The sequence below is a fragment of the Rhincodon typus genome, chromosome 22, assembly GCF_021869965.1.
Source record: "Rhincodon typus isolate 14 chromosome 22, sRhiTyp1.1, whole genome shotgun sequence".
Classification (NCBI taxonomy): Eukaryota; Metazoa; Chordata; class Chondrichthyes; order Orectolobiformes; family Rhincodontidae; genus Rhincodon; species Rhincodon typus.
The window spans coordinates 26972214-26999932 of record NC_063353.1 but is presented as its reverse complement, the minus strand read 5'-3'; the positions used below and the strand labels follow the sequence as shown (position 1 = coordinate 26999932).

At 37.5% G+C, this 27719-nt stretch overlaps 1 protein-coding gene across 1 annotated transcript; it reads left to right on the top strand.

The window, feature by feature from the left end:
• cd36 (CD36 molecule (thrombospondin receptor)) lies at nt 1-27719 on the top strand. The gene is made up of 12 exons (XM_020515655.1): nt 1-120; nt 3127-3287; nt 8111-8255; nt 12126-12299; nt 15232-15323; nt 18116-18165; nt 18661-18730; nt 20264-20451; nt 22391-22509; nt 23605-23678; nt 24441-24495; nt 27516-27719. The coding sequence occupies exons 1-12, from the start codon at nt 1-3 to the stop codon at nt 27717-27719; spliced, it is 1452 nt and encodes a 483-aa protein (XP_020371244.1).

The window sequence follows — 27719 nt, the reverse complement described above, 5'->3', positions numbered from 1 at the left end:
ATGTTCAGTAACAGACCTATTTTCTGGAGTATTGGAATTGTTATCGGTATGGTTTTGGTAGTGATTGGAGGTATACTGATCCCAGTTGGGGATAAGATTATCCGAGATACTATAAATAAGGTAAAATCTAACTTTATTCAAGAATGTTGTTAATTTATCCTTGAAGATCTTATTGGTGTGTACTGGATATTTTCTATATATTTACATTTTTGCAGCACTAAGACGCTGATATCGATGGTAGTAGTGTGCTGCATTCTATACTAATAGATTCCTGTTATGTTAATATCTAATGCCGAATGGGTTGTGCACTTGGCTAGTACCACTGGTTCCTCATTTTTGGCATCGGGGTTTGAAAATAGATTAATGTTTGCTTTCTGTCTGCTGGCTTGTAGACGGTTTTCTGAAATTAAAAGAGATTTCAGAAGCAACATAAATTCAAATATGTAGTTTGGGAGAAAAATAAACCTGCAAACTTTTTAGCATCTCAAGATCTTGGTAATCCAATCACAAATATACGTAGCTGCTGACGGGAGCGTATGACGCATGTAGAATACAGCAAGAATGGCAGGAGTCATGAAGAATCAGACCTTCATTCCATTTGAGATGCAAACCCTGACATTGTTGTGGATAGGAGCAGCCATGAGACAGATACGGAGGAAATGGTATTACTAAATTAGAAGTGAAGAGCTGCACATGCTGGAAATCTGAAACAAAAACAAAGTGCTGGAGAAGCTCAGCAGGTCTGGCAGCATGTGTGGAGAGAAAAACAGTTAACGTTTTGAGTCCATGACCCCCTTCATCAGAACTTAAGTTAGCTGGGAAAAGGTGGTATTTATGTTGATGATGGGGTATGGCTGGAGGTAGTGAATAAAGTTCATGGAGATAGTGCCCAGAGAGCAGGAGAGAGAAAAAAGGGCGAGGCAAACAAAGAGATTAGTGATGATAAGCTGAGAAAGAGAAAGAAGTGCTGGTTAGGATGCTAATGAGAAATGTAAATGGTTGAAAATGGGTTGGTTGTGCTGGGAGCAACCCATACAAAGCAGGAAGCATTGGGAAAATATGGGGTAAGTGTGAAGAACATAGAGGAGGGTGTTCCCATTCTGAAATTGTTAAACTGAGTGGTGAATCCTGAGGGCGGTAGGGTGCTTAAGTAGAAGATTAGGTTGCATTTTTCCAGCTTGCGTTGGGCTTTGCTGAAACACTACAGCAGTCCTGACCAATATTGTTGGCATGGGAACATACACAAGGATTCTGCTCCCACAGCTCTCTCTGCAGAGTTCCAAAGGCTTTCATCCCCAGAGAAGAAATACCTTCTCATCTGTTATGGACCAGACCAGAACCCCTGAAAATACATGAAGAAGGTAACCTAGACCCTAACTTTTTTTTATCTGAAGGTAAATGTGAGATGCTATATTCCAGTTGTAATTCATCAGTCAAACTCGACATTAAGAAAAACACAATTTATTCAACACTATTGTTATAATACAACAAAAAAAAGAACTTGGAATAACTTAGATGTATTGGAAAACTGAACAGAATAATAGATTATTTTCTACTAAACAGTAATTGTTCCAATATAGTAGCATCCCATAAACACACCTTTGGCAAAAGGCAAATTCAGAACACAGATTGTCTCACACACAACTTCTGTAGCAGGCAGAGAACCCCCAGCTTTTGGCTGTCATCAGGAGAGAGAAAGAATAGCTTTCACTTCTTCAAGACCCCAACAACAACTGCTGAAAGCTAAACCTAAAATCCCTTGTTCTGTGGGAGCTCGACCACCACCCATTCTGGCTGCTTCTATTATTCCAAATTTATTAAAAAAAAACACCCAAGGCTTCATTAGTTGTTGGTCTTCTCATAGCCTGCACGGCATGTGCCCCCCAATATCTCTCTGAAAGCAGGACAAAACACACTCTTAAAGCCACAGTATTATCACAGTCTCAATCATAAGTTGTAAACCCTTTATTCTGAAACAATACCCTCTGGTTCTAGATCCTCTGATGATGGGAAACATCTGTCAGCATTTACCTTGTCAAGACCCTTAAGAATTCTATATGTTTCAATAAAATCACCTCTCATTCTTCTAAACTCCAGTGAATAGAGTCCCAACATGTTTAGCCTTTGTTCATAAGCAAATGCCTTCATACCAGGAATCATCCTAGTGAACCTTCTCTGAACTGCCTCCAATGAAATGATATCTTTCCTTCAGGGAAGCAAACCTGCTCACAGTACTCCAGATGTGGTCTCACCAGTACCTTATATAGTTATACTAAGACTTCCCTACTCTTATACTCTAATCCCCTTGGAAAAAGTGCCAATGTTCCGTTCACGTTCCTGATTATCTGCCACACGTGTGCTAGCCTTGTGTTTTTCCGGTACAAGTGCCTGCAAGTCCCTTTGTCTTGTAGATTTTTTCAGTTTTTCTCAATTTAAATAATACTTTTTTCTTTAGTTTTCCCTTCCAAAATGAACAACTTCATATTTTCCCTTATTATGCTCATTTGCCAACTTTTTGCCCACTTACTTAACCTATCAATATCTCACTCTGTCTAAACTGTTTATATCCCTCTCACAACTTGCCTGAGCACCTATTTTTGTAATGTCTGCAAATTTGGCGATGGCACATTTGCTTTCTTCCTCCCAATAATTAATGTATATTGTAAACAGTTGCGGTCCCTGCACTAATCCCTGTGGAACCCCAGTGGTCACGGGTCACCAACCTGAAAAAGAACCCCTTACCCACACTTGCTGTTTCCCACCCATGAGCGAATTTTCTATCCAAGCCAATAATCTACCTTGAATACCATGGGCTCTTAACCTTGTGTGAGGTACCTTGTTGAATGCCTTCTGGAAGTCCAATCATAAAACATTTATTGGCTCCCCTCTTTCCAATCTGCCATGACTTCAGCCAGAGTCACCAACACTGCAGCTGAGCTGTGCCACAATTTACAGCTTTCCCCGAAGTTTCAAGTAAGTCAAAGGCACACCTTGTGGAATTGACAGTGTTGAGTTCTGTTATGATGAAGTAGTTTACTGTTCCAGAACTAATAGAGTTTATTTCTGGTTGTTGTGGTATCTTATATTATTACATTAATAAAAGTGTTTCTTTTCAATCACTGGTAGGAAGGTGTTATTGAAGAAGGCACCCTTGCATATGAAAACTGGATACAAACTGGAAGCCCTGTCTACAGGCAGTTCTGGCTTTTTAATGTGAAGAATCCATCAGAAATTATGAATCTTGGAGCTAAACCTGTGGTTGAACAAAAGGGACCCTATACCTACAGGTACATTCCATCTAAATTAGGCATTGTCAATTTGATCCAGTGAAGGTAAACCCTCCACTCTTTGACTCTCACCAAAACGAACACACTCAAATACGTGCTGTGATCTGTTCTCATGCTGTGACACTCACCTATTGGCACATCTTACTCCCTTTCAATCATTTCCCAGACACAGGTTAGCTTCTGAATCAAATTGTATTCCTTGATCTGAAATCATGGGAAATATCAGATGAAAATATTAGAGTGAATTCTAATGGATCACGACATTTATTTGGTGAATACTCAGCTGTACAGACAAGGAAGGCCCTCACTTTGATCTATAGCATGTCCTGAATTGTGAACGCAGTCAGGGCAAGGTAATGATCCCATCCTCGCAGTGGAAAAATTGGATGGGGTTCCTAATGTTAATTGCTACCCAAGCATCCTTTGTGATGGATGGCTTCACTGTGATGTCCTATATTGACAAACAATCTAGACACAAGGTTTCATACATGAACAATGAGGCTCTTGACATTCATTCACATACTTCAGGGATTATGCAAATGGTTTCAGGAGATAAAGAGAGGAAAAAGTGATGATGATAATGTAAATAAAGATCACTTATGTAAGCCTTGTGTTCATAGAAAGTAAAAATGATGCAGGATTACATTTTAAGGTCATGATAGAATTTTGGAATTCAGATTTTGTAAGTGGTCTGACAGTATCCAGTACTTACCTAACCCCCTTGTTTGATTATACTAATATATAGATGTTTATATTTATAAAATTCCTGTCAATCATTTTATGTACTTCTGATAATTCCAAAGGTTAGAAAAAAATAAGCAACGTCTGATTAATTGGTGTTATACAAGATTCAAGATGGAATTGGTCAAACACTAAAAGCAGTTAATATCCTGCAATAATGTCCATTCATAAGGTTTTATATACGATCACAGTAACATAAATTAAAAGCAGTAGCTTTACCTGAAGCCAAATTAGGCAAAATCCAATGGCCATAAGACTGTAAGAAATAGGAACAGGAGGAGGCTGTTTGGCTCCTCCAGCCTGCTCTGCCACTCAATAGGATCATGGCTGATCCGATATTCCTCACATCTAATTCCCTGCTCTTTACCCATAACCATTGATTTCCCTACTGATCAGGAATCTATATATCTCAGCTTTAAACGTACACAAGGATCTGCCTGCACAGCTCTGTGTGGCAGGGAGTTCCAAAGATTAAGAACCCTCTAAGAGTCTCAAATTTACTCCCCTTCATTCTGAAACTATGCCGTCAGGTCCTAGACTGTCCCATGAGGGGAAACATTCTCTTAACAATTATCCTGTCAAGACATTTAAGAATTGTATATGTTTCAATGAGATCACCTCACATTCTTCTAAACTCTAGTGATTAGACTCCCAGCCTGTTTAGCCTTTGCTCGAATGGCAATCCCTCTGTACTAGCGATCATTCTAGTGAACCTTCTCTGAACTGCCTCCAATGAAAAAATGTCTTTCCTTAAATAAGTACTGCTCACAAGTACTCTAGATGTGGGCTCACCAACACCTTGTACTGTTGCAGTAAGACTTCCCTACTGTTAGTTGCTCCTTTTTTTTTCAAACATTAACCAATACAGATTGACAATTGGGTAAACCCCATTAAATGATTATTTATATTTTGCAAAAGTCAGAGCTGTTTATGTGACTGCATTAAGTGCTAGTAATAGACTTTCAGCAATGCCAGGGTAAATATCAGTATTTTTCACAAAGCTGCTTTCTCTCTGGCAGTCCAGTTATATATTTTCTTCTTCCAAATGTGTGGTTTGTGTGCAGATTTATACAATACTGTTGTGAAGAACTGGCATGGTTGACAAAAAGTTAAGGTCTAAGTGTTGCTCAAGAAGTAGTTTTGGTTTTGGCATTTTAAAACTGTGTATCGGTACTAATTAAATAAACCCCAGTGACATCACTGTGAACAGAACAAAAGTTTCTGATAGCAGCTGAAAGGATTTTATTGCAACTGAGACTCTCCACTCTTTAGTTAGTTTGTAATGAATTTATGCCACAACGCACAGCTTCTAGCATTCAGAAAACCTGTTAATCCCACTCAGGTTAAAATTGTGGTTTTTCAAGCAATATCATGCCCAGTGCTACAGTGAAAGATAAATCATTTTGCCAGGTTCAGGCAATGGAAGGTTATTAATTTTGAAGAAGGTGCAGTTAACTCTGTTGTTACCCCAGTGAACATATTAATGCTACTCGGGAATAAGTCCCAATAATCATAACCTTATCTTGTCGACAATAATAGAAATATTGAAATAGTATCTCATGTTGAATCTTTTACAGGTAAAATGAAGTTGTTCAGAATGTGAAACACTTCCAAAGATATCTGCAACAGTTGGTTTTCACCCAAAGTGACAGATTCTAGACGTTGCAAAATCTTTCACATTCATATCTAAAAGCTCCTGTTGGAGTTCTAAGCAGCAGCATCTGTTTTTTAAACTGAACCTGCTCGCCACATCGTGTTCTTTAGTGGAAACTCTACAGGTTCTCATCATTGCACCTTGTCCACTTTCAAATGCTGCCTCAGACCAACAATAGCAAAACCTGGTCAATCATACACAAGAGATTCCTGGAGCATCAGTCGCTGGGGGTAGTTGCGTGTCCAGCAGTTGGAAAAGTCCCGAGATCTGACTGTGTAGTGTTGTGGAGCAGACCGAACCCCCTCTAAAGTATATTTATAAGATAACCTAGAACCTAACTTTTTCTTATTTTAAAGGCAAGTGCCAAGCATTGCATTCCGCCTGCAATTTGACTAGTCAACCTATCAGATTTGAATCAAAACATACTTTATTCATATGTTATGGTTAAAATACAACAAAAGATATAAGGAATTTTAACTCTATTGGCAAACTTAACAGAATTATAGATTATTTGACTACTAAACAGTAACTGTTCCAATACAGAAACATCACTTAAACATATCCTTGGCAAAAGGCAAGTTCAGAACACAGATTGCAACTCTAGCAACAGCAGGAAAAAAAAATTTCAAGAGAAAACTTTGAGAGAGAGAGAGAGAAGCAGCAGGAAGAAATGTAATGCAGTTTCCACCCAGCTCAAGACCCAGCAACTGTTACCACTGTAAAACTAAAAATCCTGGTTCTTTGGCTGCTTCTATTGTTCCAACTTTCAAAAAAAAAACCCAAGCCTCACAAGCTGTTTACTTTATGGGGTTCAATAGACATCTTGGTGCATCTGACTTAAAACCTCTCTTCAAAAAAAAGCAGGACAAAATACACTTCTTAAAGCCATAGAATCATCACAGTTGTCTGAGGAAAAGCAAAAGCCCTAGCGCAGTGGTAATTTTACAAATCTAGCTGTTTGATTATTCACTGTAGGGGTGTGCGTACAGATTTTGATGTTGGAATAATCTGATAGTGTATCAGACAACAAGCTAAACCTAGTATGCTCATTCCAGCGGCAAACAAATCCTATACAGGGGTTTATTACCAGGATGGTATATATTGATGGAGAACCATTGACAATATTTGCATACAAGTGACCCCTCGTGTGACACCTAATAACACTGAGTCATCAAACGTGCTTTATCATTTGCTATTTCAGCAGTTCTCACAATAGGGAAGTAACATCTGTGCTTATGCTTCCATTGTAAAATCTATGATTGTACCTCAGCAGTAGAATCCTGTGATTGTGAAATCTGGGTCACAAATTAGGAAAATGCAGTCTGCTTTAGCAATGTTAACCTGGGGAGCAAGTGGAAAGAATTTAATCGCTGATGATCAAAATTACAGCACTAATAAGCATAAAAGAATGGAACTCATCTTCCAATGTAATGGAATAGTTAATCAGCTTTAATATGGAATGGAAGTGGGAAGAAAATTAAATAGGGAGAGAGTTGCTTGGAGAAAAAAGATCTTTTGAGTGCCATCTTCTGAGATTGCCATCATAACTATAGGTGACCTTTGGAACTAAGTGAAATTTCGTATGATCCATCAGAGATCAGTTGAGTTATTAAAGAGGTATATAAATTAACTCGTATCCATAGAAGTTTATGACTGAAACCAATAGAAGCTTGACAAACCAATTTTTTTTATCTGTTTGACTCTGAATTTATGAAAAAGTGGAGTTGGTATAACTGAGCTCACTTTTACTTAAAATTATGAGAGTAGACATTCCTTTGACATTTAGCTATATATGTAGCATAACAGGCACAATTTTGTTGGTTAGCTCGAATAAGCATGGACTTTTGTCAAACTTATAAACCTGACAGAAAAACAAAAAACAGTTTATGTCATCGTAACGACACATAAAAGTCTTTTGAAAAACAAATATGGAACCAATGGAACTTTATTTACATCTGACTACCACCAGATTCTTCACTTGCCTACATTAATAATAGTTCATTTTCCTTCACAGCTTCACTACAATGACAATTCTTGAGATTTATGGATATTCTTATTTCGGGAATTTGCCGTTCATCACTTTCAGGCTTCTCCACTCTTTTCTCCCTTTGCGCTACATTTAAAAACATTGTCCATTTCCCCTCCAAGAAGCACTTTTAAACATTCATTACTAATGCAACTGTAATAAGTTGTCTATTTCCCAAACCAAAATACTTTTACCTATAAAAATTAAAGATAAATTCCATACAGTTTAAATTTGTCATTGCACAGAATCGAATACAGTTCAACTTTTTTGTAGTGCTCTGAGATTTCTCAGTAATCTTGCATTAAAGCTGCTTTATAAATGTACATTGTTATCATTTTATACCGCATTGTGCAAAGCAAAATTAGCTGTTTTTCTTAATGTTTTAAAAATTTCTATTTCCAGGGTACGGCAACTCCCAAAGGGCAACATTACTGTAAATGATAATTACACAATATCATACCAACAGCCTTTTTCAGCAGTATTTGAGCCTAACATGTCTGCTGGCTCAGAAGTGGACAGAATCACAGCCCTCAACCTTGCTGCTGCAGTAAGCAACCTTTTGAAAATACTTATTCAAATCCATCAATCAAAAAGGACAGAATAAATTTATGTGACAAAGCACTAGCACTGACCTTTGCTTAATCTGTGGCCATTGTGACATTTGTATGTACTAAACAGTTCAGGCATTTTGTCGATTTGAAAACCTCGACTGAAGATAGAGAAAATTTCTGTAATGTGGATAAGTAAGGAAATGGCATAAAGATTTAGAATAGACTGAAATCTTATATCACTAAATTTAAATATTGAAAATCTGATGCATTAACTTTTCAAACTTTGTATATCTTGTTTTTGCTACAATGCCACACATTTGATAAATCACCCAGCAGTTTAAACATAGAATGATGTTCATGTTATTTTCTCTTTGTTAGTTCCCATGTTAGTTACATAGTATTAAGAGCTGATTGTATCTTAAAATACTGAAAGAAATATATTTGATTTGCAATTTGTAGTATGCAACTATTAGAGCAATACAAAGTTTGAGATCCATGTGGAGCTGTGTTTTTATTACGTTTTAAGAGATAATAATGAGACAACAACAATAACTTGTGATTGCATTTATATTTTAACACAATTAAATTGTCCTCTGCTTCATACGAATATTATAAATCAAAGTATGGCACCACATCACATGATGAGCTATTAACTCAGATATCCAAAAGTTTGGTTTAAAGGGCAAATTTTAAAGAGTGTCTCAAAGGAGGAAAGCAAACGAGAGAGGTGGAGAGATGTAGGACTAGAATTCCAGAGCTTGGAGCGTGGCCCATTGAAGCTACATCCATCAGTTAAATTGGAAATGCATACAATGTCAGATTTGAAGAAATACAGATATCTAGTAGCGGAGCTGAGGGAGATGATAGAGGTACAGCAGGAAAGCTCTTGAAAACAAGGATAGATAATTTGAAATCAAAACATTGAATGATTAGGAACCAATTTAAGTCTGAGCTCAGGGGTCAACAAGTAAACAAATGTGGTTGGGAACCCTGCAGCCCAATGGTATCAATGTGGATTTCACAAGCTTCAAAATCTCCCCTCCCCCTACCGCATCCCAAAACCAGTCCAGCTCGTCCCCGCCTCCCTAACCTGTTCTTCCTCCCACCTATCCCCTCCTCCCACCTCAAGCCACACCCCCATCTCCTACCTACTAACCTCATCCCGCCCCCTTGACCTGTCCGTCCTCCCTGGACTGACCTATCCCCTCCCTAACTCCCTACCTACACTCACCTTTACTGGCTCCATCCCTGCCTCTTTGACCTGTCTGTTTCCTCTCCACCTATCCTCTCCTCTATCCATCTTCTATCCGCCTCCCACTCTCTCCCTATTTATTTCAGAACCCCCTTCCCCTCCCCCTTTTCTGATGAAGGGTCTAGGCCCGAAATGTCAGCCTTTCTGCTCCTATGATGCTGCTTGGCCTGCTGTGTTCATCCAGCCCTGCACCTTGTTGTCTCGGATTCTCCAGCATCTGCAGTTCCTATTATCTCTGATGAGAATCTTGTGTATTTCTGATCTCAGATTCATAGCAAAATTATTCTTATCCTTGAATGGAAATAAAAGCGATCATCAATGATGATTGCAGGTTTCTGGAATTTAAATCATTAAGGAAGTTATAAGTGGTAATGTTGACTTTTAGATGTTAGTGTAAAATTGATGGATTCAATGCCCAATTAAGTATTTTCCCCTCTTCTCATTTTCATTCATGTCACAGAAAATTGAAAAATTAAAGAACTATGGATACTGGAAATCAGAAACAAAATCAGAAATTGCTGGAAGTACTCAACACCTGTGAAGAGAAAGAGAGTTAATCTTTTGGGTCCAGAGACCCTTCTTCAGAACTGATTGTAGTGAGGAAAAAGTTGATATATATGCTAGAGAAGGATGGGGGAGACGGAAAGAGATGGAGTCAAGAGAGGGTAGAACAGTTAGGCAGACAAATAAGTGAGTAAAGGTCAGCCTGGGAGAATGAATAGTTGTTAATGGGGACTGTTAGTAGCTGACAATGAGTTATTTGTAGTAGCAGCCCATGTGATGTGAAGGCCTTGTTGTGTGGGGTTTGGGGTAACGAGATGAGAGAAAATGTTTCCTAAAATTATTGAACTCGATATTGAGTCCAGAAGGCTGCAAGGTTCCCAAGTGGTAAATGAGGAATTGTTTTTCCAGCTTGCGCTGAGCTTCGCTGGAGCACTGCAGCAAGCCTGAGACAGAGATGTTGGCCAGGAGCATGGTGGTATGTTGAAATGGTAGGCAACTGGAACAGCAAAAATAACCTCAAGCTTCTGATTTTGTCACTTAGAATTGAATTGAAGAAAATCAGTAGAAATGAATATTGTGAGAAAGGTATGGCAAGGTAGTTGAATTGATATTGTCTGCTTTACACTTGATGCTGAAGTCAAAATTACCCCTTGCTTCAAAAAGATAAAAATAAGATGATCTCTTAAAATTTTCAATACTTGTCTAGTGTTATGACCAATTCGCAGGCATGCTTCTCCAAATTATTAGAGTTCCAGTCAGAATACCATAAATACTCAAGCTCCTGTTTGAACATGAATGAACTGGCTCCTGTTTATTTAAATTTACCCTCTCCTTCAATTGGTCGCACCAAGGTTAATTTATAAAGAATCCCCTCCTTCGTGAATAATTTTCTCCCACACCAAATGAGTTTATGTTTTAAAAGAAGTCAATTTAATCAGTCTTACTTGAGTAAATAGAAGAGTGAGTTTCTTAGTTACTAAAGTGAGAAGAAATCATAACTAATTCCAAAAATAAAAGGATACACAATGCAGTTTCTGGGTCACTTGTGATGAGTAGATAATGGAACTTTGACATTTGAGCAATTGATTTCAGGATTCTTGGGTTGTAAGTTTCATTGAAATTCTTTTGTCCTGTTTCCTGTTGACTGGCTTAGTGTGGCTAATTAGCTCCCAGCATGGAGAGGGAAGGTATCTCTTCCCTTTCTTTGCTTGTGTTGCAAGGGTATTTAGAGGCTATTCTCAAAGCTGTGACCTTCACTGAATGTTTGTCTACATACTGGAATGATAGACCACTAACACGTAACAAGCAGTTTGAAGCTCAGTTTTAACTTGTCCCTGTTGAAAGGAAAAAATGCAAATGTGTTTCTTGCCCAATTTCGTCATTCTTTAAATTATAATTTTCATAGTCTGAGATACTGAAAGAGGTTACTGTTTGATTTATAATTCATTTCTGACTTTGAAGCTTCTTTGACACTTGAAGGTATGTCATTCCAATGGGTGAATCTCCAGGCACTCACTGAATTTAAATCCATGGCCATTTGTATGGCAGTTGTAATCCTATTTTATTGAAAAAATCTATTGAAATTAAGGTTAATTATGTCCATAATTGTTCTAGGGTTAAGGTCTATCTCTGTGACATTAGGAATTGATGTAATTGTTCCGAACAAATTCTTAAAATCTAAGTGATGAAAATAAGAACAGGAAGGATAGACAAGTTTTTTTTTAAACTCAGAAAGTAACAAAATTGTACAAATAGTTGACAGGTGTGTGAAAGGGTGAGCTGCTGGGCTTGTTGTGTGAGAAGATCATGGGCATGCTAGACAAGTAGTCTCATCAACTTTCAACTTCATGACAAAGATGAGAGTCAGACTCCAGAAATAATAGAGGAAATGCTTCTCTTGTCAATTGATGACAAAAACTTCCTGTGACATGGAAACATTTACAAATTATATCAGAAGACAGCTAGTGGGTGACAAATATCAGATAGTTTCCTTCTTTCTGTCTAAAGCATTTCTTAGTCTTTGATGGATGCAAGTAAATAGAACCAAAGGTATGATATCAACTCCATGTATTGGACTTGCTGAGTACTGAAATATTTCTATTTTTCACAGGCCTTACCATCTTTACTTCCTGTTGAAAGTCATGGTTTTGTCAATCTTTTCTTGAAACTGGCAAAGGCCTCTTTGTTCCAGAATAGAACAGTGGGTGAATTACTCTGGGGATATGAAGATCCAATACTGAAACTGGCAAATTACAAAGACACGATTACTGGTATATTTTACCCAGTAAGTATTGAAGTGTTAGCTTTAAGTTTTGATGTTCTCAGTGATGTAGCCTGAGTTGCTGAAAATTCAGAAAATCACCATGTCATGAAAATTATTTTTTCACTAATTTTAAACACTATTCTGAAAATCACATGAAACAGTCTAGACAGGCAAAGCTCACCTGCCGAGAAACACGCAGAACGTTTATCTAACATTACTTTGACAATATGCAAGTATTTTTCTACCTTATTTTGATTCTCATCAAACTCAATGGATGGGGCACAAAATGGAAGTGTTGTTAGAAGAGAACAAATGGAAAAGGTGGGTGAAAATCACTGTAAAACCTACTGCTGTAATGAAGCCAGCAAAATTAGCTGAAAATAAAGTTTATTTTCTTGTAATGAAGTTTATTTATTATTAAGGTTTCTGCTTTGCCTAATGCAGTTGTGACACTTTTGTTTGATTACGAATCATTTGGTTTGAACAGAAAGTAAGGCCTGATGGAGTTGGGGGTAATATATTATAGATAGGGTTTGGTAACAGAAACAAAGAATAGAATAGGGTCAAATGGTACATCTTCAAGTTGACAAGCTGTAATTAGTGAAATGCTGCTAGAGTCAGCACTGGGTCTTCTGCTATTTAAAATCTGGAGTGAAGACTTAGACATTGACACCAGGGCTTTTGTGCATGGTAGTAGTGTCCCTATCTCTGAGCCACAAGGATTGGGTTCAAGTCCCAACTGTTCCAGAGGTGTATAATAAAATCTCTGAATGGGTTGGTTGGAAAATATCTAGATACAGAGAATGAGAGGAATATGTCTAAGTTTGCTGTCAATACAAAACCGGATGGGAATGCAAGCTGTGATGATACAAAAAGGCTACAAAGCGATAAGGACAACAAAGTACTTACAGATGGAGTTCACTGTGAGGAAATGTGAAGTTATACACTTTGGTAGCAGGGATGAAAATACAGTTTTTTTTTCAAAGCTTGTTACATTTTTAAATGTTAATGTTAAAAGAAACTTGTTGGACTTGTACAAACAGCACAGAAAGTTAGCAAGTTATTAGGTAGACAAATGAGTGTCGGTCATTATTCCAAGGGTTTAGAATACAGAATGAGGAAACCTTGTTCAAATTGTGTAGGATTTTGGTAAAACCACAACTGGAATACTATATTTATTTTGGCTTCCATACTTAAGAAAGGATAAACTTGCTTTTGAGGCAATACAGCAAAGATTCACAGATTAGATTCTGGGATGAGAATGGTACCCTATGATCAGAGGCTGAGTGAACTGGGCCTATACTTACTATGGTTTATGATCCCACTGAAACTGAAAATTCTGAAGGAATTTGACAAGATAGACACAGAGAGTTTGTTTCCCCTGACTGTGAAATGTAGAATACAAGGGCATAGTCTCAGGTTAACGGGTCAATCATTTGGCAATGCGATGTGGAAAAATCTTTTTATTTATTCATTCACAGGATGAAGGTATCATTGGCTAGTCCAGAATGTATTGCCCATCACTAATTGCCCATGGGGCACTTAAGAGCCTATTGTCACACGTAGTCCAGACCAGGCAAGGACATTAGTGAATCAGATGGGCTTTTTCCTGACAATTGACAATAGATTCATGGTCATCATTAGATCCCTAGTTCCAGATTTTCATTTAATCCAAATAACACCATCTGGCAAGATTCAAACCCAGGTCCCTAGAATATTACCTGGATCACTGGATTAACAGCCCAGCAATAATACTACTTGGCCATTGCATCCTTCTCTTCACTCAAAATTGAGAAACTTTGAAATTCTGTATCCTAAAGGGTTGTGATGGGTCATGGATGTTTCTTTGTAATAATACATAAGACTGAGATGGATAGATTTCTAGTCTCTTAAGGAAACAGGGTATATGGGAAGTTGGGCAGGAAATTGGAGGTGAGGCGTTGTATTGGATGGTGGAGCAGGTTCAAGGGGCCCCGGCATAATGTATTGCTCCTTATATTTCTCATATTATGTTGGCCCTCCCAGCCCACCACTACATACATGTTGTGTATTTTCACCATTTGTGTATTTGCTCAGTTGCTGTACATCTTATTTAGCAGATTTATTGCAGAGCAAGGCAGACATGGATCTGGTTTTAAATCTAAACCATTTATTTTGAGAACTTTGAAAACATCTTAGAACTTGTGGAGGTTTTCACACATGGAGTCTTCGAAGGAATCTCCGGGACTTTCCAGGGACACTGTGTTGTTGATTCAGTCACAGTTGCACCCACAGGCTTAAGCAATCAAGCACAATTATATAGATCAATGAACAGGTCAACACACTCAAGTACAGAACAATAATCATTAGATACTATATCAAGCAATAAGAATAGGTCAGGAAATGTTCTTGATGCCCCGAATTTCTGGGTTATGAACACAAATAACATACGGAGTTCTTATAGGACTCACTAGGGTCAATGCAGGAAGAACATTTCCCCTGGTTCTGGGGTGTTCATGAACCTAGGGGCCCAGTCACATAAGGGATAGGCAATTCAGATTTTTTTTTACTCAAAAATAGTGAACATTTAGAATTCCTTACCCAAGAGGGCTATACAGGCTCAGTCCTAGTGTATAGTCAAGATGGAGATTGACTAAAGCTGTCAAGCAATATGGTGAAAATATGGGGCAAATGATATCAAGAGGGAAGATCAGTCATGGTCTAGTTGAATGGCAGAGCAGACTTGAGAAGCCATACAACCCGGTCCTGCTCCTGTTTCCTATGCTTCTGAGGAAAGTTCTGAAACAGTTCAGACATTATCAGAAAATGGCTGACAAGCCTTTGAAAAATCAGGTCCACTTGTTGTTTGGTTTTAAGTTGTTTTTCCCTGACAGTTGATTGTAATTCTTGGATTATTGCTGTAATTTATTATGATGCAATAAGGATAATATCTTGGACTTGGCTATCCCTCTAGTACAATGGAACATCGGATGGAATTTATAACGTGTACACAGGAAAAGATGACATTAGCAAAGTTGCAATCATTGACCGCTGGATGTACAAGAAGTAAGAGTAAAATGATTAATCTTTTCATGTATTTTCAGAACACATTTGAAAATTAGTTGTATTTTAATGGCTTCTAGGCATGTGTGACAAAATGCAACATTTCCAAAAAGTGTTTTACAAAAATATACAGTTTGTAACAATAGGTACTCTATCCTTCTATGATTTTTATTGTGCAAATTTAAATGTTAAAACATGGTACTCACTAAAACTAGTGCCTAGATTTTCACTTCCAGGTCACATTGGGGATATTTCCCAGTTTTGCAAACCCAACCTAGGAAAAAATGACCCAGAAGTTGGGATTTTTATTCCATCATTGTGAGGTTTGCCAGGAACTGGTTTGAGAAGCGTGGAATGACAGTGGAGAGTGCCACCTGCAGAGGCTGGTGCAAGACCTGTTTCTATATACTGGCACTCTGTGGAAGTTTCAGAGAGGAAAAGGGTTAAAACAACAAACAGCTTTCCAGCCTTCATCCCTCACACCCCCTCAATCTCCTCATACATTCCCTATGCCACCTATGCCATGTACCCACTCTCCATGACCTCTCAAACTGTCTGTGTCAATCTCTGCCTCAATGTGCCTTTATACCATCCATGTCAATCTATGCCTAATACCTAACCCCACATGTCCCTTTATAGCTCCCATGCTAAACTATGCCCTTGTACCCAGCATCCTTGGCCCTTTATAGCCCATATCTAATTTCTGCTTCCTACCAATCACCCATTTTCTATGTGCTTAAAATACCAACTCACCCAGACCCTCAGGACCAATGCCAAGATGAAATTAAATAAAGTCCTATAAAATTAAGTTCTCCATATGTAATACACATTGTATATAGACTTCATGCTATTGAATGATACACTCCTGAAGATTAAAGATAACCCAGTTACTACACTTACATTCTTCAACTTCAACTACATGTTTACAATAAACATTTAACTCAAGTGCATAATCACTATAATAATCAACATTGAAATTTATAGTCATACTTCAAAAACTGAATAATGTCTCCGAGCTAACAGTAAAACTGAAAAAGCAGGCACTCCTCTTTGATAGTGAACGATTGTGAACTCAGTCATATGACACTAACCAGCGATGAAAACCCATCACGTATGTATCAATCGGCAGAGTGAAAAAAAAACAATTTTTTTAAACACTCCAGGCATTTCTTTCAAAGATTTAGGATTTTTAACTGCCTTGACAGCTACTTTGAACAAGTGATATTGACATTTCTCTTTGATAAGTCCTTTTTGAAAATTCCTTTCGATAGTTCCCTTTGACAGTTGTGAACATGTGAGTTAGTAGTAGAAACAGTCCATTTGGCTCCTTGAACCATAATAAGATTATGGCTGATCTAAATGCAACCTCAACCCCACCTTCCTACCTGCCCCAATATCCTTTTACTCCCTTGGTCATCACAAATTTACCTTTGTTTAAAATATATTGAAAAACAATGCTACTATCGCTCTCGGGGTATGGGGTGGGGGGGCGGTGGGAGAGAGTTAAAACCCTCATGATCTTTTAAAGGAAATATTTGTCCTCATCTCACTCTTAAATACAAGGCCAATTCCTTCTGATCCATGTCCCCCAGTTTTAGTTTCTCCCATCAGATTAAACATTCTTCAGCACACAACCTGCTAAGTCCCCTCAAGATCTTTTATCTTTCAATAAAATCACTTTTCTAAACTCCAGTGGACACAGGCCCAACCTGTATGCATAAGATAACTCCTCATCTCAGGTATCTGTTGAATGAACCTTCTCTGAGCTGACAGGTTGGTAGACAATTCCAATGAGCTCACAGTTAATGAGTTTATGCACTATTTACACACAAAGGCACCTCCCACTGCAAAAGCATACCTTAATTCCTCAAAGGACCTCTGATTGCTCCAAACGTGTCCCAGGACCCTATGCAAAGGAATATCTTACCTGTCCAAATGGATTCCCTGGCTATCCAACCAATTCCACTGAGTCCTGACCTGCTCTTACCAGGTCTGTTCTGTGCAAAAACAGAAAAGGCTGGAGAAACTAAGCAGATCTAGCAACATCTGTCAAGAGAAAACTGAATTAATGTTTCAAGTCCAGTGACTTTTCATCAGGGCACAAATCTGTGCACTTCATGTTTCAGGCATCTTAGTCACTAGAATCAAACAGGAGTGGAGGCAGCTGCTGAGCTCTATTGGCACCTGCCTCTGTGAAATGTACAAATGTGAAATGTGACATGTGCCCATTTCTGCCTTTGCAACAATAGTAAATGCTGTGTCCACTTTGGGTGTATCCACCATTTTTACCATAACAAAGGCCTGAGTTACACACCAAATCATTTCTGACTTTTGTTTACAGAGTTATAACAAGATATCTGCATCTGTCAAAACTGAATTTTAAATTACATTGTGTGGATCATTTAGATCCTTATGTAGTTAGGAAAAAGCAGATTGAACAGTTTGAATATTTTTTACTACACTACATAACACACTACATTTTGCTGAATCAAAGGACCAAAAAACAACTAATACACAAAGTTATTATATTGTCCAACCTGAGTTTTATAGATGAGTGCAAGATGCATACATGCCTAGATTGTGGATTTATAGTCTAGATTAAGTGGTCATAGTGCACATTTAATCAGAGTTTACCTGTTACAAAATGGACATATGAAACTCACCACCTTACCATTGATAAGCAGCTTTATTGTAATTTACAGCAGCATGTTTTGGAATGTTTTACTATCTTTTATCTAACCAATTTAAAATTTTGATTTTACTGCAACCTGAATCATAATTATCCTTTTTTTTAGAAAACTGACTTTCTGGAATGATTCATTCTGTGATATGATCAATGGCACAGGTAAAGCGATTGTCTAAATTATCATTTTCCAAACTGTATCAAAAAGACAGTATTGAAAACCTGAAGAAATATCGGTCAAGATATCTCATCTTTGAGCTGCTCAGTTCCATCCATCTTGTTAATGGTCAGGAATTAAAAGAATGTGAAGACTAGAAAATGTCAATCCAGCAATATGGATCACTAACATCCTACCACAGTTAGAATCAAAGGGGCCTATTCTATTGGTTGTAGATGGGTTTGCAGTTCTGTTTCTCATAACAAACTAACATATACCATCATCATCATATATGTCTGATTTTCAAGGATGGTCAGATAGCAGGATCAGTGAGAAATTAAGATCCATTGTCTGTCTGTGAGTGCTTGAGTATAGAAAATCACATTCAATATTCATGTTATCTACAAATTGTCAATGTCATGACGCCTACAAATAATAAAATATGTTACTATGTGCTCATTGACTGCCAATTTTCATAAAAAAGACTTTTTCTTTGACAGATGCAAGCTCATTTCCACCATTTGTTCATGATAAGGAGAAATTATATTTTTTCTCGTCTGACATTTGCAGGTAATGTACCGATGAGAATATACATAAAGCATATACATTGGAGGTTCTCTGGAACTCTTGTACATTAATGGCATTGTCCATGAGTACATGTTTAACTACTTCAAAGGGAAGTGTTGTAACTGGCCACATCATGTGGTGTTAAATTTAAACGTTTTACTCAAGGCACTAAGGCACTGTCTTATATAAATCAAGGGCTGAATTCCTCAAACGGCAGCTGCAAAATTTCTGTCATCAGAATCAGTTGTATTTGAGTGCCACTCTCAGGAAACTGGACCTAAGCTTGCTTTACAAACAAATAAGTGACAAGTCAACCAGTGGTTGTCAAAGCTGACTCGTTCCCAGATAAATCAGAGATAACAAGGTGTAGAGCTGGATGAACACAGCAGGCCAAGCAGCATCAGAGGAACAGGAAGGCTGACGTTTCGGGCCTGCAGCATCTGCAGTTCCTACTATCCCAGATAAATCAGTTTTGGATCGATGATGTTGGTTATTACAAAAGACAAAGTTCATTGAAGAATTTGAGGAAGGAACAGTCACTTTAATTAAATCAAACCTTGTTAGTCGTCAGGAGGAAGCAGAGAATAACTGCATAAAACAAAATGAGGTGAATAAAACAAATAAAGAGATGAGGGAATCCAAGAAAAAAAGCACAATGTAATGACTGTACTTTAAGTTGGAGATATATAATACAAAAGATCCTATTTTACATTCAAATGATGGACTGGCTCAGTTTGTCACTCCAAATGTACAGCTAATTATATACTCTTATATAAAATATAAAATGAGATGTGGGGAGGTAATTATGGGATTAAAAGCAACTTTGAGGCAAAGGGTTTTTATGAACATTGATACAATTCTATGGCAATGTTTTGAAACAGAGTAGGTTAGTGCTCACCTTCGACATTTATTCCTCAATCAAAATCGGTAAAGACCAGATTATCTGAATGATGATCTTGAGTGTTGTTGGAGCTGCACACATCCAAGCAAGTGCAAAGTATTTGATTGCAACTTCTGAGTTGTGCTATGTTGATGCTGGAGAAGGTTTTGGGAGTGAGGAGTTGAGTTACTCACTGCAGGTTTCCTAGCTTCCAACCTGCTGTTGTAGCCACTGTCTCTATATGGCTCATTCAGTTCAGTTTCTGGATAATGGATATTGATATTGGGGATTCACTGAAGACAACGCATTTGACTCTAAGATGCAATAGTTAGATTCTCACTTGCTTGTTGCTTTTAAACCTGCCAACTCTCACACCCAAACTCACATGCTTATCCAGGTTAGAATTATACCCCTTGCTCCACCATATATTCAGACTATGTAATTAAAGAAGCTCCACTGGCTGCTCATGTACACCTAGCGTACATTGTGGGTGCACCTGTAATGCTTAGATATGTATTGAAAGGCCAACAGCAGATTTAAGTCACTGTTATCAGCACCTAGAAAGAAATGAGTTTGCAACTGCCTAGAGCACAATCTGAGTCATTAGTTGCAATGGATAAACAAAGCATACTCACTTTTATTGATTCTCCACACAGATCTATCTTTGCAGAATATGAACAAAAGATAATTCTGAAGAGCATTCCTGTTCGTCGTTTTGTTGTTCCTCCTCTAGCTCTTGGATCTTCTGTTGACAATCCTGACAATCACTGTTACTGCAAAGATATGAGCGTTTCAGAAAATTGCACCTTTGGAGGAATCCTTGGTATTAGTGTTTGCAAAGAGGGTAAGTACTGCAGGCTATGAATGTGTGAAAACAATACTAGTGAATTGTCTGCTAGGCTGTAGCAAATCTGTTTGAAAACAATCTAAATCTGAAACATTAACTTAGTTTATTTTCTTTTCTCATGAGGCTTTCCGGTTGGAATTTTGCCATCCAAAATCAAGGGGATTTTACAATGAATTTCATTACTTCATAAAGTCTTTCCTTCAAACATGGATATAGTGGAATCAGTTAATTTAAAAAAAACTGCTTTTGAGTAATGACTTCCACTTAACCTCATTTCAACATCAGCACCTGCTTAGCTAAGAAATGGTACGGATCTAGTTTACGTTCAAAACCATCGATTAGTGACTGCTAAGCTCAGCCAAGTGGAACTTCTGAAGGGACAAACTGTAGGACGGTTGTCTAGGCTTCTGCTTTAAAACATAATCTTCAAAAGCTTAAACAGGTCCTAGAAAAGATAACAAATAATTTAACAAAAAGGAAATGTAGCACAACAATCCACTTGTAAATACTCCTAAAACAAGATTACAAACACTTGTCATGTTGACTTGTGACAAAATGACTGCAATAGTGACTAATTGTACCAGATGTAGTCCTCTGTTCTATTTTGAATTCCTAGGTCAAACAATGAAACTGCCACACTACATGTTAGCTACCTGCCATGTACCACATATTAAAGATATTTTTCCAATTATTCCCAAAGATTAACAGGTTGTCTTTTGAGCAGGTCTGCTAGTGAATACTGAGCTAAGAAAGTCGAATCTGAGAAATAAATGGTTCAATAGTATTTCTTATAGTTGGATTAGCTTAAGGCTTTACTGACTCCATAAATGGAAGTTCACGTGATCAAAATGTCTGCAAACTTTGATTATTTGAGATCCGCATTTCAGTTCAATGCACAGTTCTGTTTCTGTGAGCAGTAGTAGGACCTGCTGAGTGAACAGAAAGAAAGAATCAAGTTCTACATATAATGAGATGGTTCCTGAGCTGTTTGGGCAACAAAAACAAAATGTCAAGGAAAGGAAGCCAGGTATGGTTGGAGATGTAGGTTGTAGTGTTAAATAGACAAGGTACATTAAATAAGACAAAAGCAAATTATTATGGATGCTGGAAAACAGAAATATATAGATTGTCAACAGTGGTCAGGCTGCATCTACAGAGGCAGAAACAGAGATAATATTTCCGGTTGATGACACTTTGTCCTGACTGGAACACATTATAGATCTAACATATTATTTTTAGCAAGGACAAAGACAAGCAGAGGGTAAAATGCGTGGTGGAGGTGGTGTGTGCTGTGTGTCGTGGTCAAGGGGAGGAAAGGACAATGCGGATAGTCTATAATAAACTATACATATCAGAAATACAGCTGAGTAGGGTGACACCTTGGAAACAGATGTGATAAAAGCAGAGAAACTGGGAGAATGGAACATAGTCTTACTAGGAAGCAGGGTGGGAGGAAGTGTAGTCATAATAGGCAAGGAAGCTACTGGACTTGGAGTAGGTATTCATTGAAAGCCTGTCCCCAGAAATTGAGATAGAGATATCGAGGAAGAGAGGGACCGGGTGAGGAAAGGATGGCAAAAATGGCATTGAGACAGTCAAAACTGTGCCCTAAAATGAGATGGGTGAGGGATTTGATTAGGAAAGAATTCACATCAAAACAGATTGCACTTGGTTTGGAAAAACAATGGTTTGGATGGGCTGAATGGCCATTCTCATTTTTATGCTTTTTCTGATCTTTTGTTGTGTCTTTTCAAAATGCAGTTAATTTATTTTTCTGATGGACCAGTGCCTAACTTTCATTGATTATTAGTTTCCTTCTTCAAAATTAGTTGATGTACAAAGTTGTTATAATGTGACCTAAATTCTATCTCCTGAGATACTCCATTCATCGTACTGTATCTCGCAACTGCATTATAATAGTATGTTTCAATTTCAGGCAAACCTATTTATATTTCACTCCCTCACTTTTTATATGCAAGTGATGAAATTGTGAACGCGATTGATGGGCTAAATCCCAATAAGGAAGAACACCAAACCTATCTGGATGTGGAACCTGTAAGTGATTATTTTAGTTTTTAAAAACATTTTACTTCCTTCATCATTGTTTGAATGCATTTTCACCTATTTCCAGCGAAAACAGTGAGTAATTGTGTTCTCTCAAGAAATAATTAATGAGTTGGAAAATGACTGTAAGAATATCACAGCTCAGCTATTTTCCTCTTCTGATATTTTCACCGCCGGTAAATTTATCCCACATCCTGCTTCTAGTATTGAGGGCTAAATAAAGCTGTCACGAAAACATTGCAAAAATATCATCTGTTTAGGACTTTACTAATATTTTTCCGAGTAAAAGTTGCCGTAATCTTCCCAGACCATAGGGCTGCTCTCTCATCAGAGAGGTAACTGGTGGCACTTTAACCTGAGGTTGACCTGCCTCAGGCAAGGGGAGAGGCTAAGAAGGAGAGTCCTTCATGGTAGCCTCAGACATACAGTATATAGGCTGTGATTGATGAAATATTGGTTTTGGTATGTGCAGTTGTAATTTTGTAATTAGGTGTAATTTGCCTTTCCAAAATGAATCTCCTGAGGCATGTAATTTTCCTACAGGAGCTATGGATCTCTAGGATAAGCAGAGTTTTGCTTAAGTGATCAAGAATTTACAGCATTTGTGAAGCTTATGAAGTGGTTTCATATGGGATAGGGGAAATGGGAGTAATTCTTAGCAACCCACAGTGTGGAAACGTAGCGGGATTGGGGAGTTGAAAATTCTAAACTATGAAATCGAACTTCCAACTCCCACCTCCTTCTTTTTTTTAACTAACGTGGTTTGGGAGAAGGGCCATGACACACAGATAGGGCCATTTCTTGTTTCTCAAACATGGCCACCGTTTTACATTTGATGCGCGTGAGCTTGATCTTCCAGCAGTCAGGAAACTTGACCAATGAAGAGTAGAACCTCAGAGAGCAACTAATGGGATTTGAAAATTGTAACAGTATAATGCAGATTTCACACTGAGACATACTGTTCAGGATCATGCACTCCCTGGATGGGTTAAATTATCTATTTATCTAATGCACACTATATAATCTTTAATATTTTATAATTTTTTTTCTCTGAATTATATCTTCACACTTTCTTCCTCCTTGCAGATCACTGGATTTACTTTGAGAGTTGCTAAACGAATACAAATCAACTTAATGTTTAAACCATCAAAGAAAATTGGGTATGTTTGATTTTTTGTGTATATTATCAAAACATATCCAACTAATTATACCAAATAATAGTAGTATTGAAATGCATTTAGACGATAAATTACTATGGTGAAGAAGATATTAAAGTTACAGCCAGAACTTTATGGCAAAAATAAATCAGGCAAATACTAGCAATTCCAATCATTCAGCGTTCATACTGTATTCACATTACATCGTAAGGTGCTACATGGAGGCAGAAATTAAAATAAGAAGCCAAGGAAAGGAATATCATGCAAAAGCTTGTTTTTTTTTCATAATTTAGAACAGCTTTAAGGAGTAGGGAGAGGTGGGCAGAACTCCAGTGTGGGGGTTTGACAGAGTCAATGGTGGGAATAAGGATGAAGAGTCTACAAAGGGTCAGAGTGAGGGGAAAGGCAAGTTTGGGCAGGGTGTTGTAAAGCTGAAGGAGTTTGCAAAGGAAGTAGGCGGGAGTTGAGTAATCTAAATACAAGATGATAAATTTGAAACTTTATAGCATTGATAACCAACATAGGTCTGTGAACATGGGGCAAATGCAACCATTTAAAGGATGAGATACATAGAACAGAGTTTTGGGGAACTGAAGATTATGAAGAGTAGAGACGGTAAGTTGACCAGCATAGTATTGGAGATATATAAAATAAAGCACCATTTCACAGACAAACTGCAAAAATTATGATTTGTATTAGAAACTGTTCAGTCAAGTGACAAGCTCATAGTTACTGAAAATGGATGTTGCATCTTTTTCTTTGTAGCATATTAAAGAATATTAAGAAGCCAACATATTTTCCACTTGTTTGGCTCAATGAGGTAAGGGGATGTTTCAAACTGCAGCTTTACATTCATAAACATCAGTTCTGCTAAAAAAGCAAACATAAATGTTGATGTTATTGTATTTTCCATTCTTAGTGATACCTAGAATCAGTACTATGAGCAAGTTTATTTACAACATACCAAAATGCAAACACATGAATTAAGTGCAGCCATTCAAACCCTCTGGCCTTCTCTGTCATTCAATAAAATCACGACTGATCTGATTGTGGATTCAATTTTATATAATTTCAAAAAAAAGTCTTTGAAAACAGAATGCATTGTAGTGTGAGGGTATACCACAAAATAGTAAATAATGTAAGCAAGTGGAAGGATTTAGACTCATGAATGCAGGACAAATACATCACTACAAATGTAGTTATGGGAAGAATAACTAATAAAGATGGTGGGAAATTAACTAAAAAAGGAATAACTTAGAAGAAGAAAATAATCAATTAAATAATTTGATGGATATATGTATTTTTGATCCTGTGATGACATAACATTTATTGCCATCCCTTGATGTCTTGACGCTATTAGCATTAACAATTCAATTTGGAATCATATCCAAAGCAGAGGTTGACCCCACTTTGAGAACTAATACCGAAACACCCAGAGATGCTCGCCTGGAACTAAAATCTGTTAAAAGGAGTATGAAAAATGGTATAACCTGCCTCTCACCATCAACCTGTTATAAAGGTGTGGTTAAATGAAACAAACTCCTTTCACTCACTCTATAATCAACAAGTAACAATTTATTTATCTAACTCTACAATGAATAGATTAACTGAACTGTTAACAAACTGAACAATTTCCCCTTAACTATGCACTATTCCTGAATAAAACAAAATGCTAATGGTATGCTGTTCCAATAAATACAAGTCCCTCTTATATAAACCAAAATAATAAAAAAAATCAAAACTCAGTCTCTCAAAGCCAAGGTATGTCTTCCAGAATGTTCTGTGCCTTCTCCGCTGATCTTCAGGCAGTAACGCCTTTTTCTGTTGAATTCTTATATCAGGAATATTAGCTAAGAGTGCTGCTGTACCTTCAGTTAGATGATGGTTACTCTGAGAGCTTAGAGAATTCTGTGAGAGCCAGTGATTTTCTTGTTAGAACTAATGATTGTTAACTCTATCAGTTGGCATTTGCTCTCACGCCAGTTTTCAAATGGCCCCTTCTTTTACACCTTTAATGACTTATTAACTTCTTACAATAGGATTGGTCCTAGGTTGTCAAAACCATCAGATGTAAATTTAATTGGTTTTTAGTCTCTCAGTGCCTGGTTTAAATTAATTGGCTGATATTCAAACTGGTTGCCTTGCTAACAAAACAAAACTGCTGCCTGGATTGCTAACCATACAGTCTTTGCTACAAACATTTCAATTTCAGGTACTCTGTGCACCTGCAAACTCAGACATTTTTTCAAATCTCTAAGCACAGAAAAAGCACATTGTCTTTTAAAGGGACCATGCACTGCTTTCCCCATAGCATTTTACAAATGCCAACATTTTACAAGCATCAACGTTTTACAAATACCAAATTCTAACATCCTGCCTTCCCATCCACAAGCACTCTACTTAACTTTGCAACAATATTATATACACATATATTAAACATCTCAGTGGCAGGTTCCATGCAAAGAGAATTGCTCATATGATTCCCCATGCTATTCTCCAAGACTTGCCTCATTAACCATGCACTAAGCCTCTATGGTGCTCTACTCATCCGATATTCCCTTTCACCAGAAGCAAAAGTGTTTGCCACTGCTGGAACTTCCTGAGATTCCCAGCACTAGCACCATTTTTAAAGGTCAGTATGCATCAGGTCAAATGCTGCCAACCAGAAATATCCCTTCACATTGCACATGGAGGCAGGGGAACCAAAAGGAATAGCATGGCTGACAGTTCATTCCCAATACAAGTGCATGTTTGTAAATGTATTGTTACTTCATAACAAAGCTGCAGAGGTGACCCATCCCTATCATAATCCTATCTTAGAACCCTGTCTAAGGGAGTGCTACTCTTTCCCAATGCTCAGTGTAGCCTGACATTTTCGAATTATTCAAAGGGGGACCATCACATCCTGGAATGTCTTCAAAATGGTTGAAAAGGTTTACTTTCATTTAGCAACAACTAAAGTGAAGAAAAACACAAGCATAAACCTTATATACTTCTGGGAACAGACAGGGACTGCTGGCTTTACAAACAGCAGCAGATGAATTATCAATGAGTGATCACCACATCTGGCTCACATCTATTGGAACTGAGGGTCAGTTAAGTCCTGTCTTGCTTGTTGCAACTAATGGTGCAGTGCTCTGTCATGTTGAAGGTGGTGTACCGCCTGCTCAAAGTCTTTACCTGCTTCTTAGAAGACTGCTGCCCATCTCCCAGCTCTTCTATTTTCTAGATGTAGAGGCCTATGTATCTGGAGACCATCTGTTTCCAGAAATCCGTCACTCTTCACTGCCTTTATTTTCTTCATTTCTATTATTTTGCTTACATAAATTTTATTCAGTTTCAATCTTTGATTCCATAACAGTTTACTTTGGTTGTGTAATATGTTGTTTTCTTCTTCTGCAGTGAATATTGATACAAACTAATATTCAGTTTGTTCTGCCATTAGCTTAATTTCATTGATAACATAAGTTAACAGCTTACAAGGCAACTGACAATCTTTAACTAATATAGTTGTAAATTACTTTACATTGGCTTTGATTCCACTTGCAAGTTTCTTTTTCTGTTCCTAGCCCTATCTTGTCATCTTTTACTGTTCCTTTTTCTGTCTAATTTTCCAGAATCTCTACTTTTTTTTGTTTGTATGCTTTGAAGGAGTTAAGTTGCAAATCAATCATGACATAAATGAATGACTTGAGATCTGAATAATCCACATTCTGGTGTTCTAAGAATTGTAGAATTAGTGGAACTTATTTGCAATTTTGCTTGCTGTCTGTACTGATGAAAGCTGATGCTATAATGTGCAATGCATAGAGAAGGTTCTGAATTTATTTTTAATCCTAGACAGGAACTCTTGATGATGAAACAGCAAACATGTTCAGAAATTCTCTAACAACACCCATGACAACACTTGGTATTGTTCAGTTAACCCTGATGTGTATTGGATGTGTGATGATCATTGCATGCATGATTGCTTTGTGTCAAACCTCAAGCACCAAAAAGGCAATCAATAAACCTACTGATACAGCTATTATTACAATAAGATGA

Coding starts and splice junctions, on each gene's coding strand:
- cd36 (XM_020515655.1), top strand. CDS start 1: ATGTTCAGTAACAGACCTATTTTCTGGAGTATTGGAATTGTTATCGGT. Junction 15,324..18,115: donor GACCGCTGGATGTACAAGAA/GTAAGAGTAAAA, acceptor CCTTTTTTTTAG/AAAACTGACTTTCTGGAATG. Junction 20,452..22,390: donor TATTAGTGTTTGCAAAGAGG/GTAAGTACTGCA, acceptor TTTCAATTTCAG/GCAAACCTATTTATATTTCA.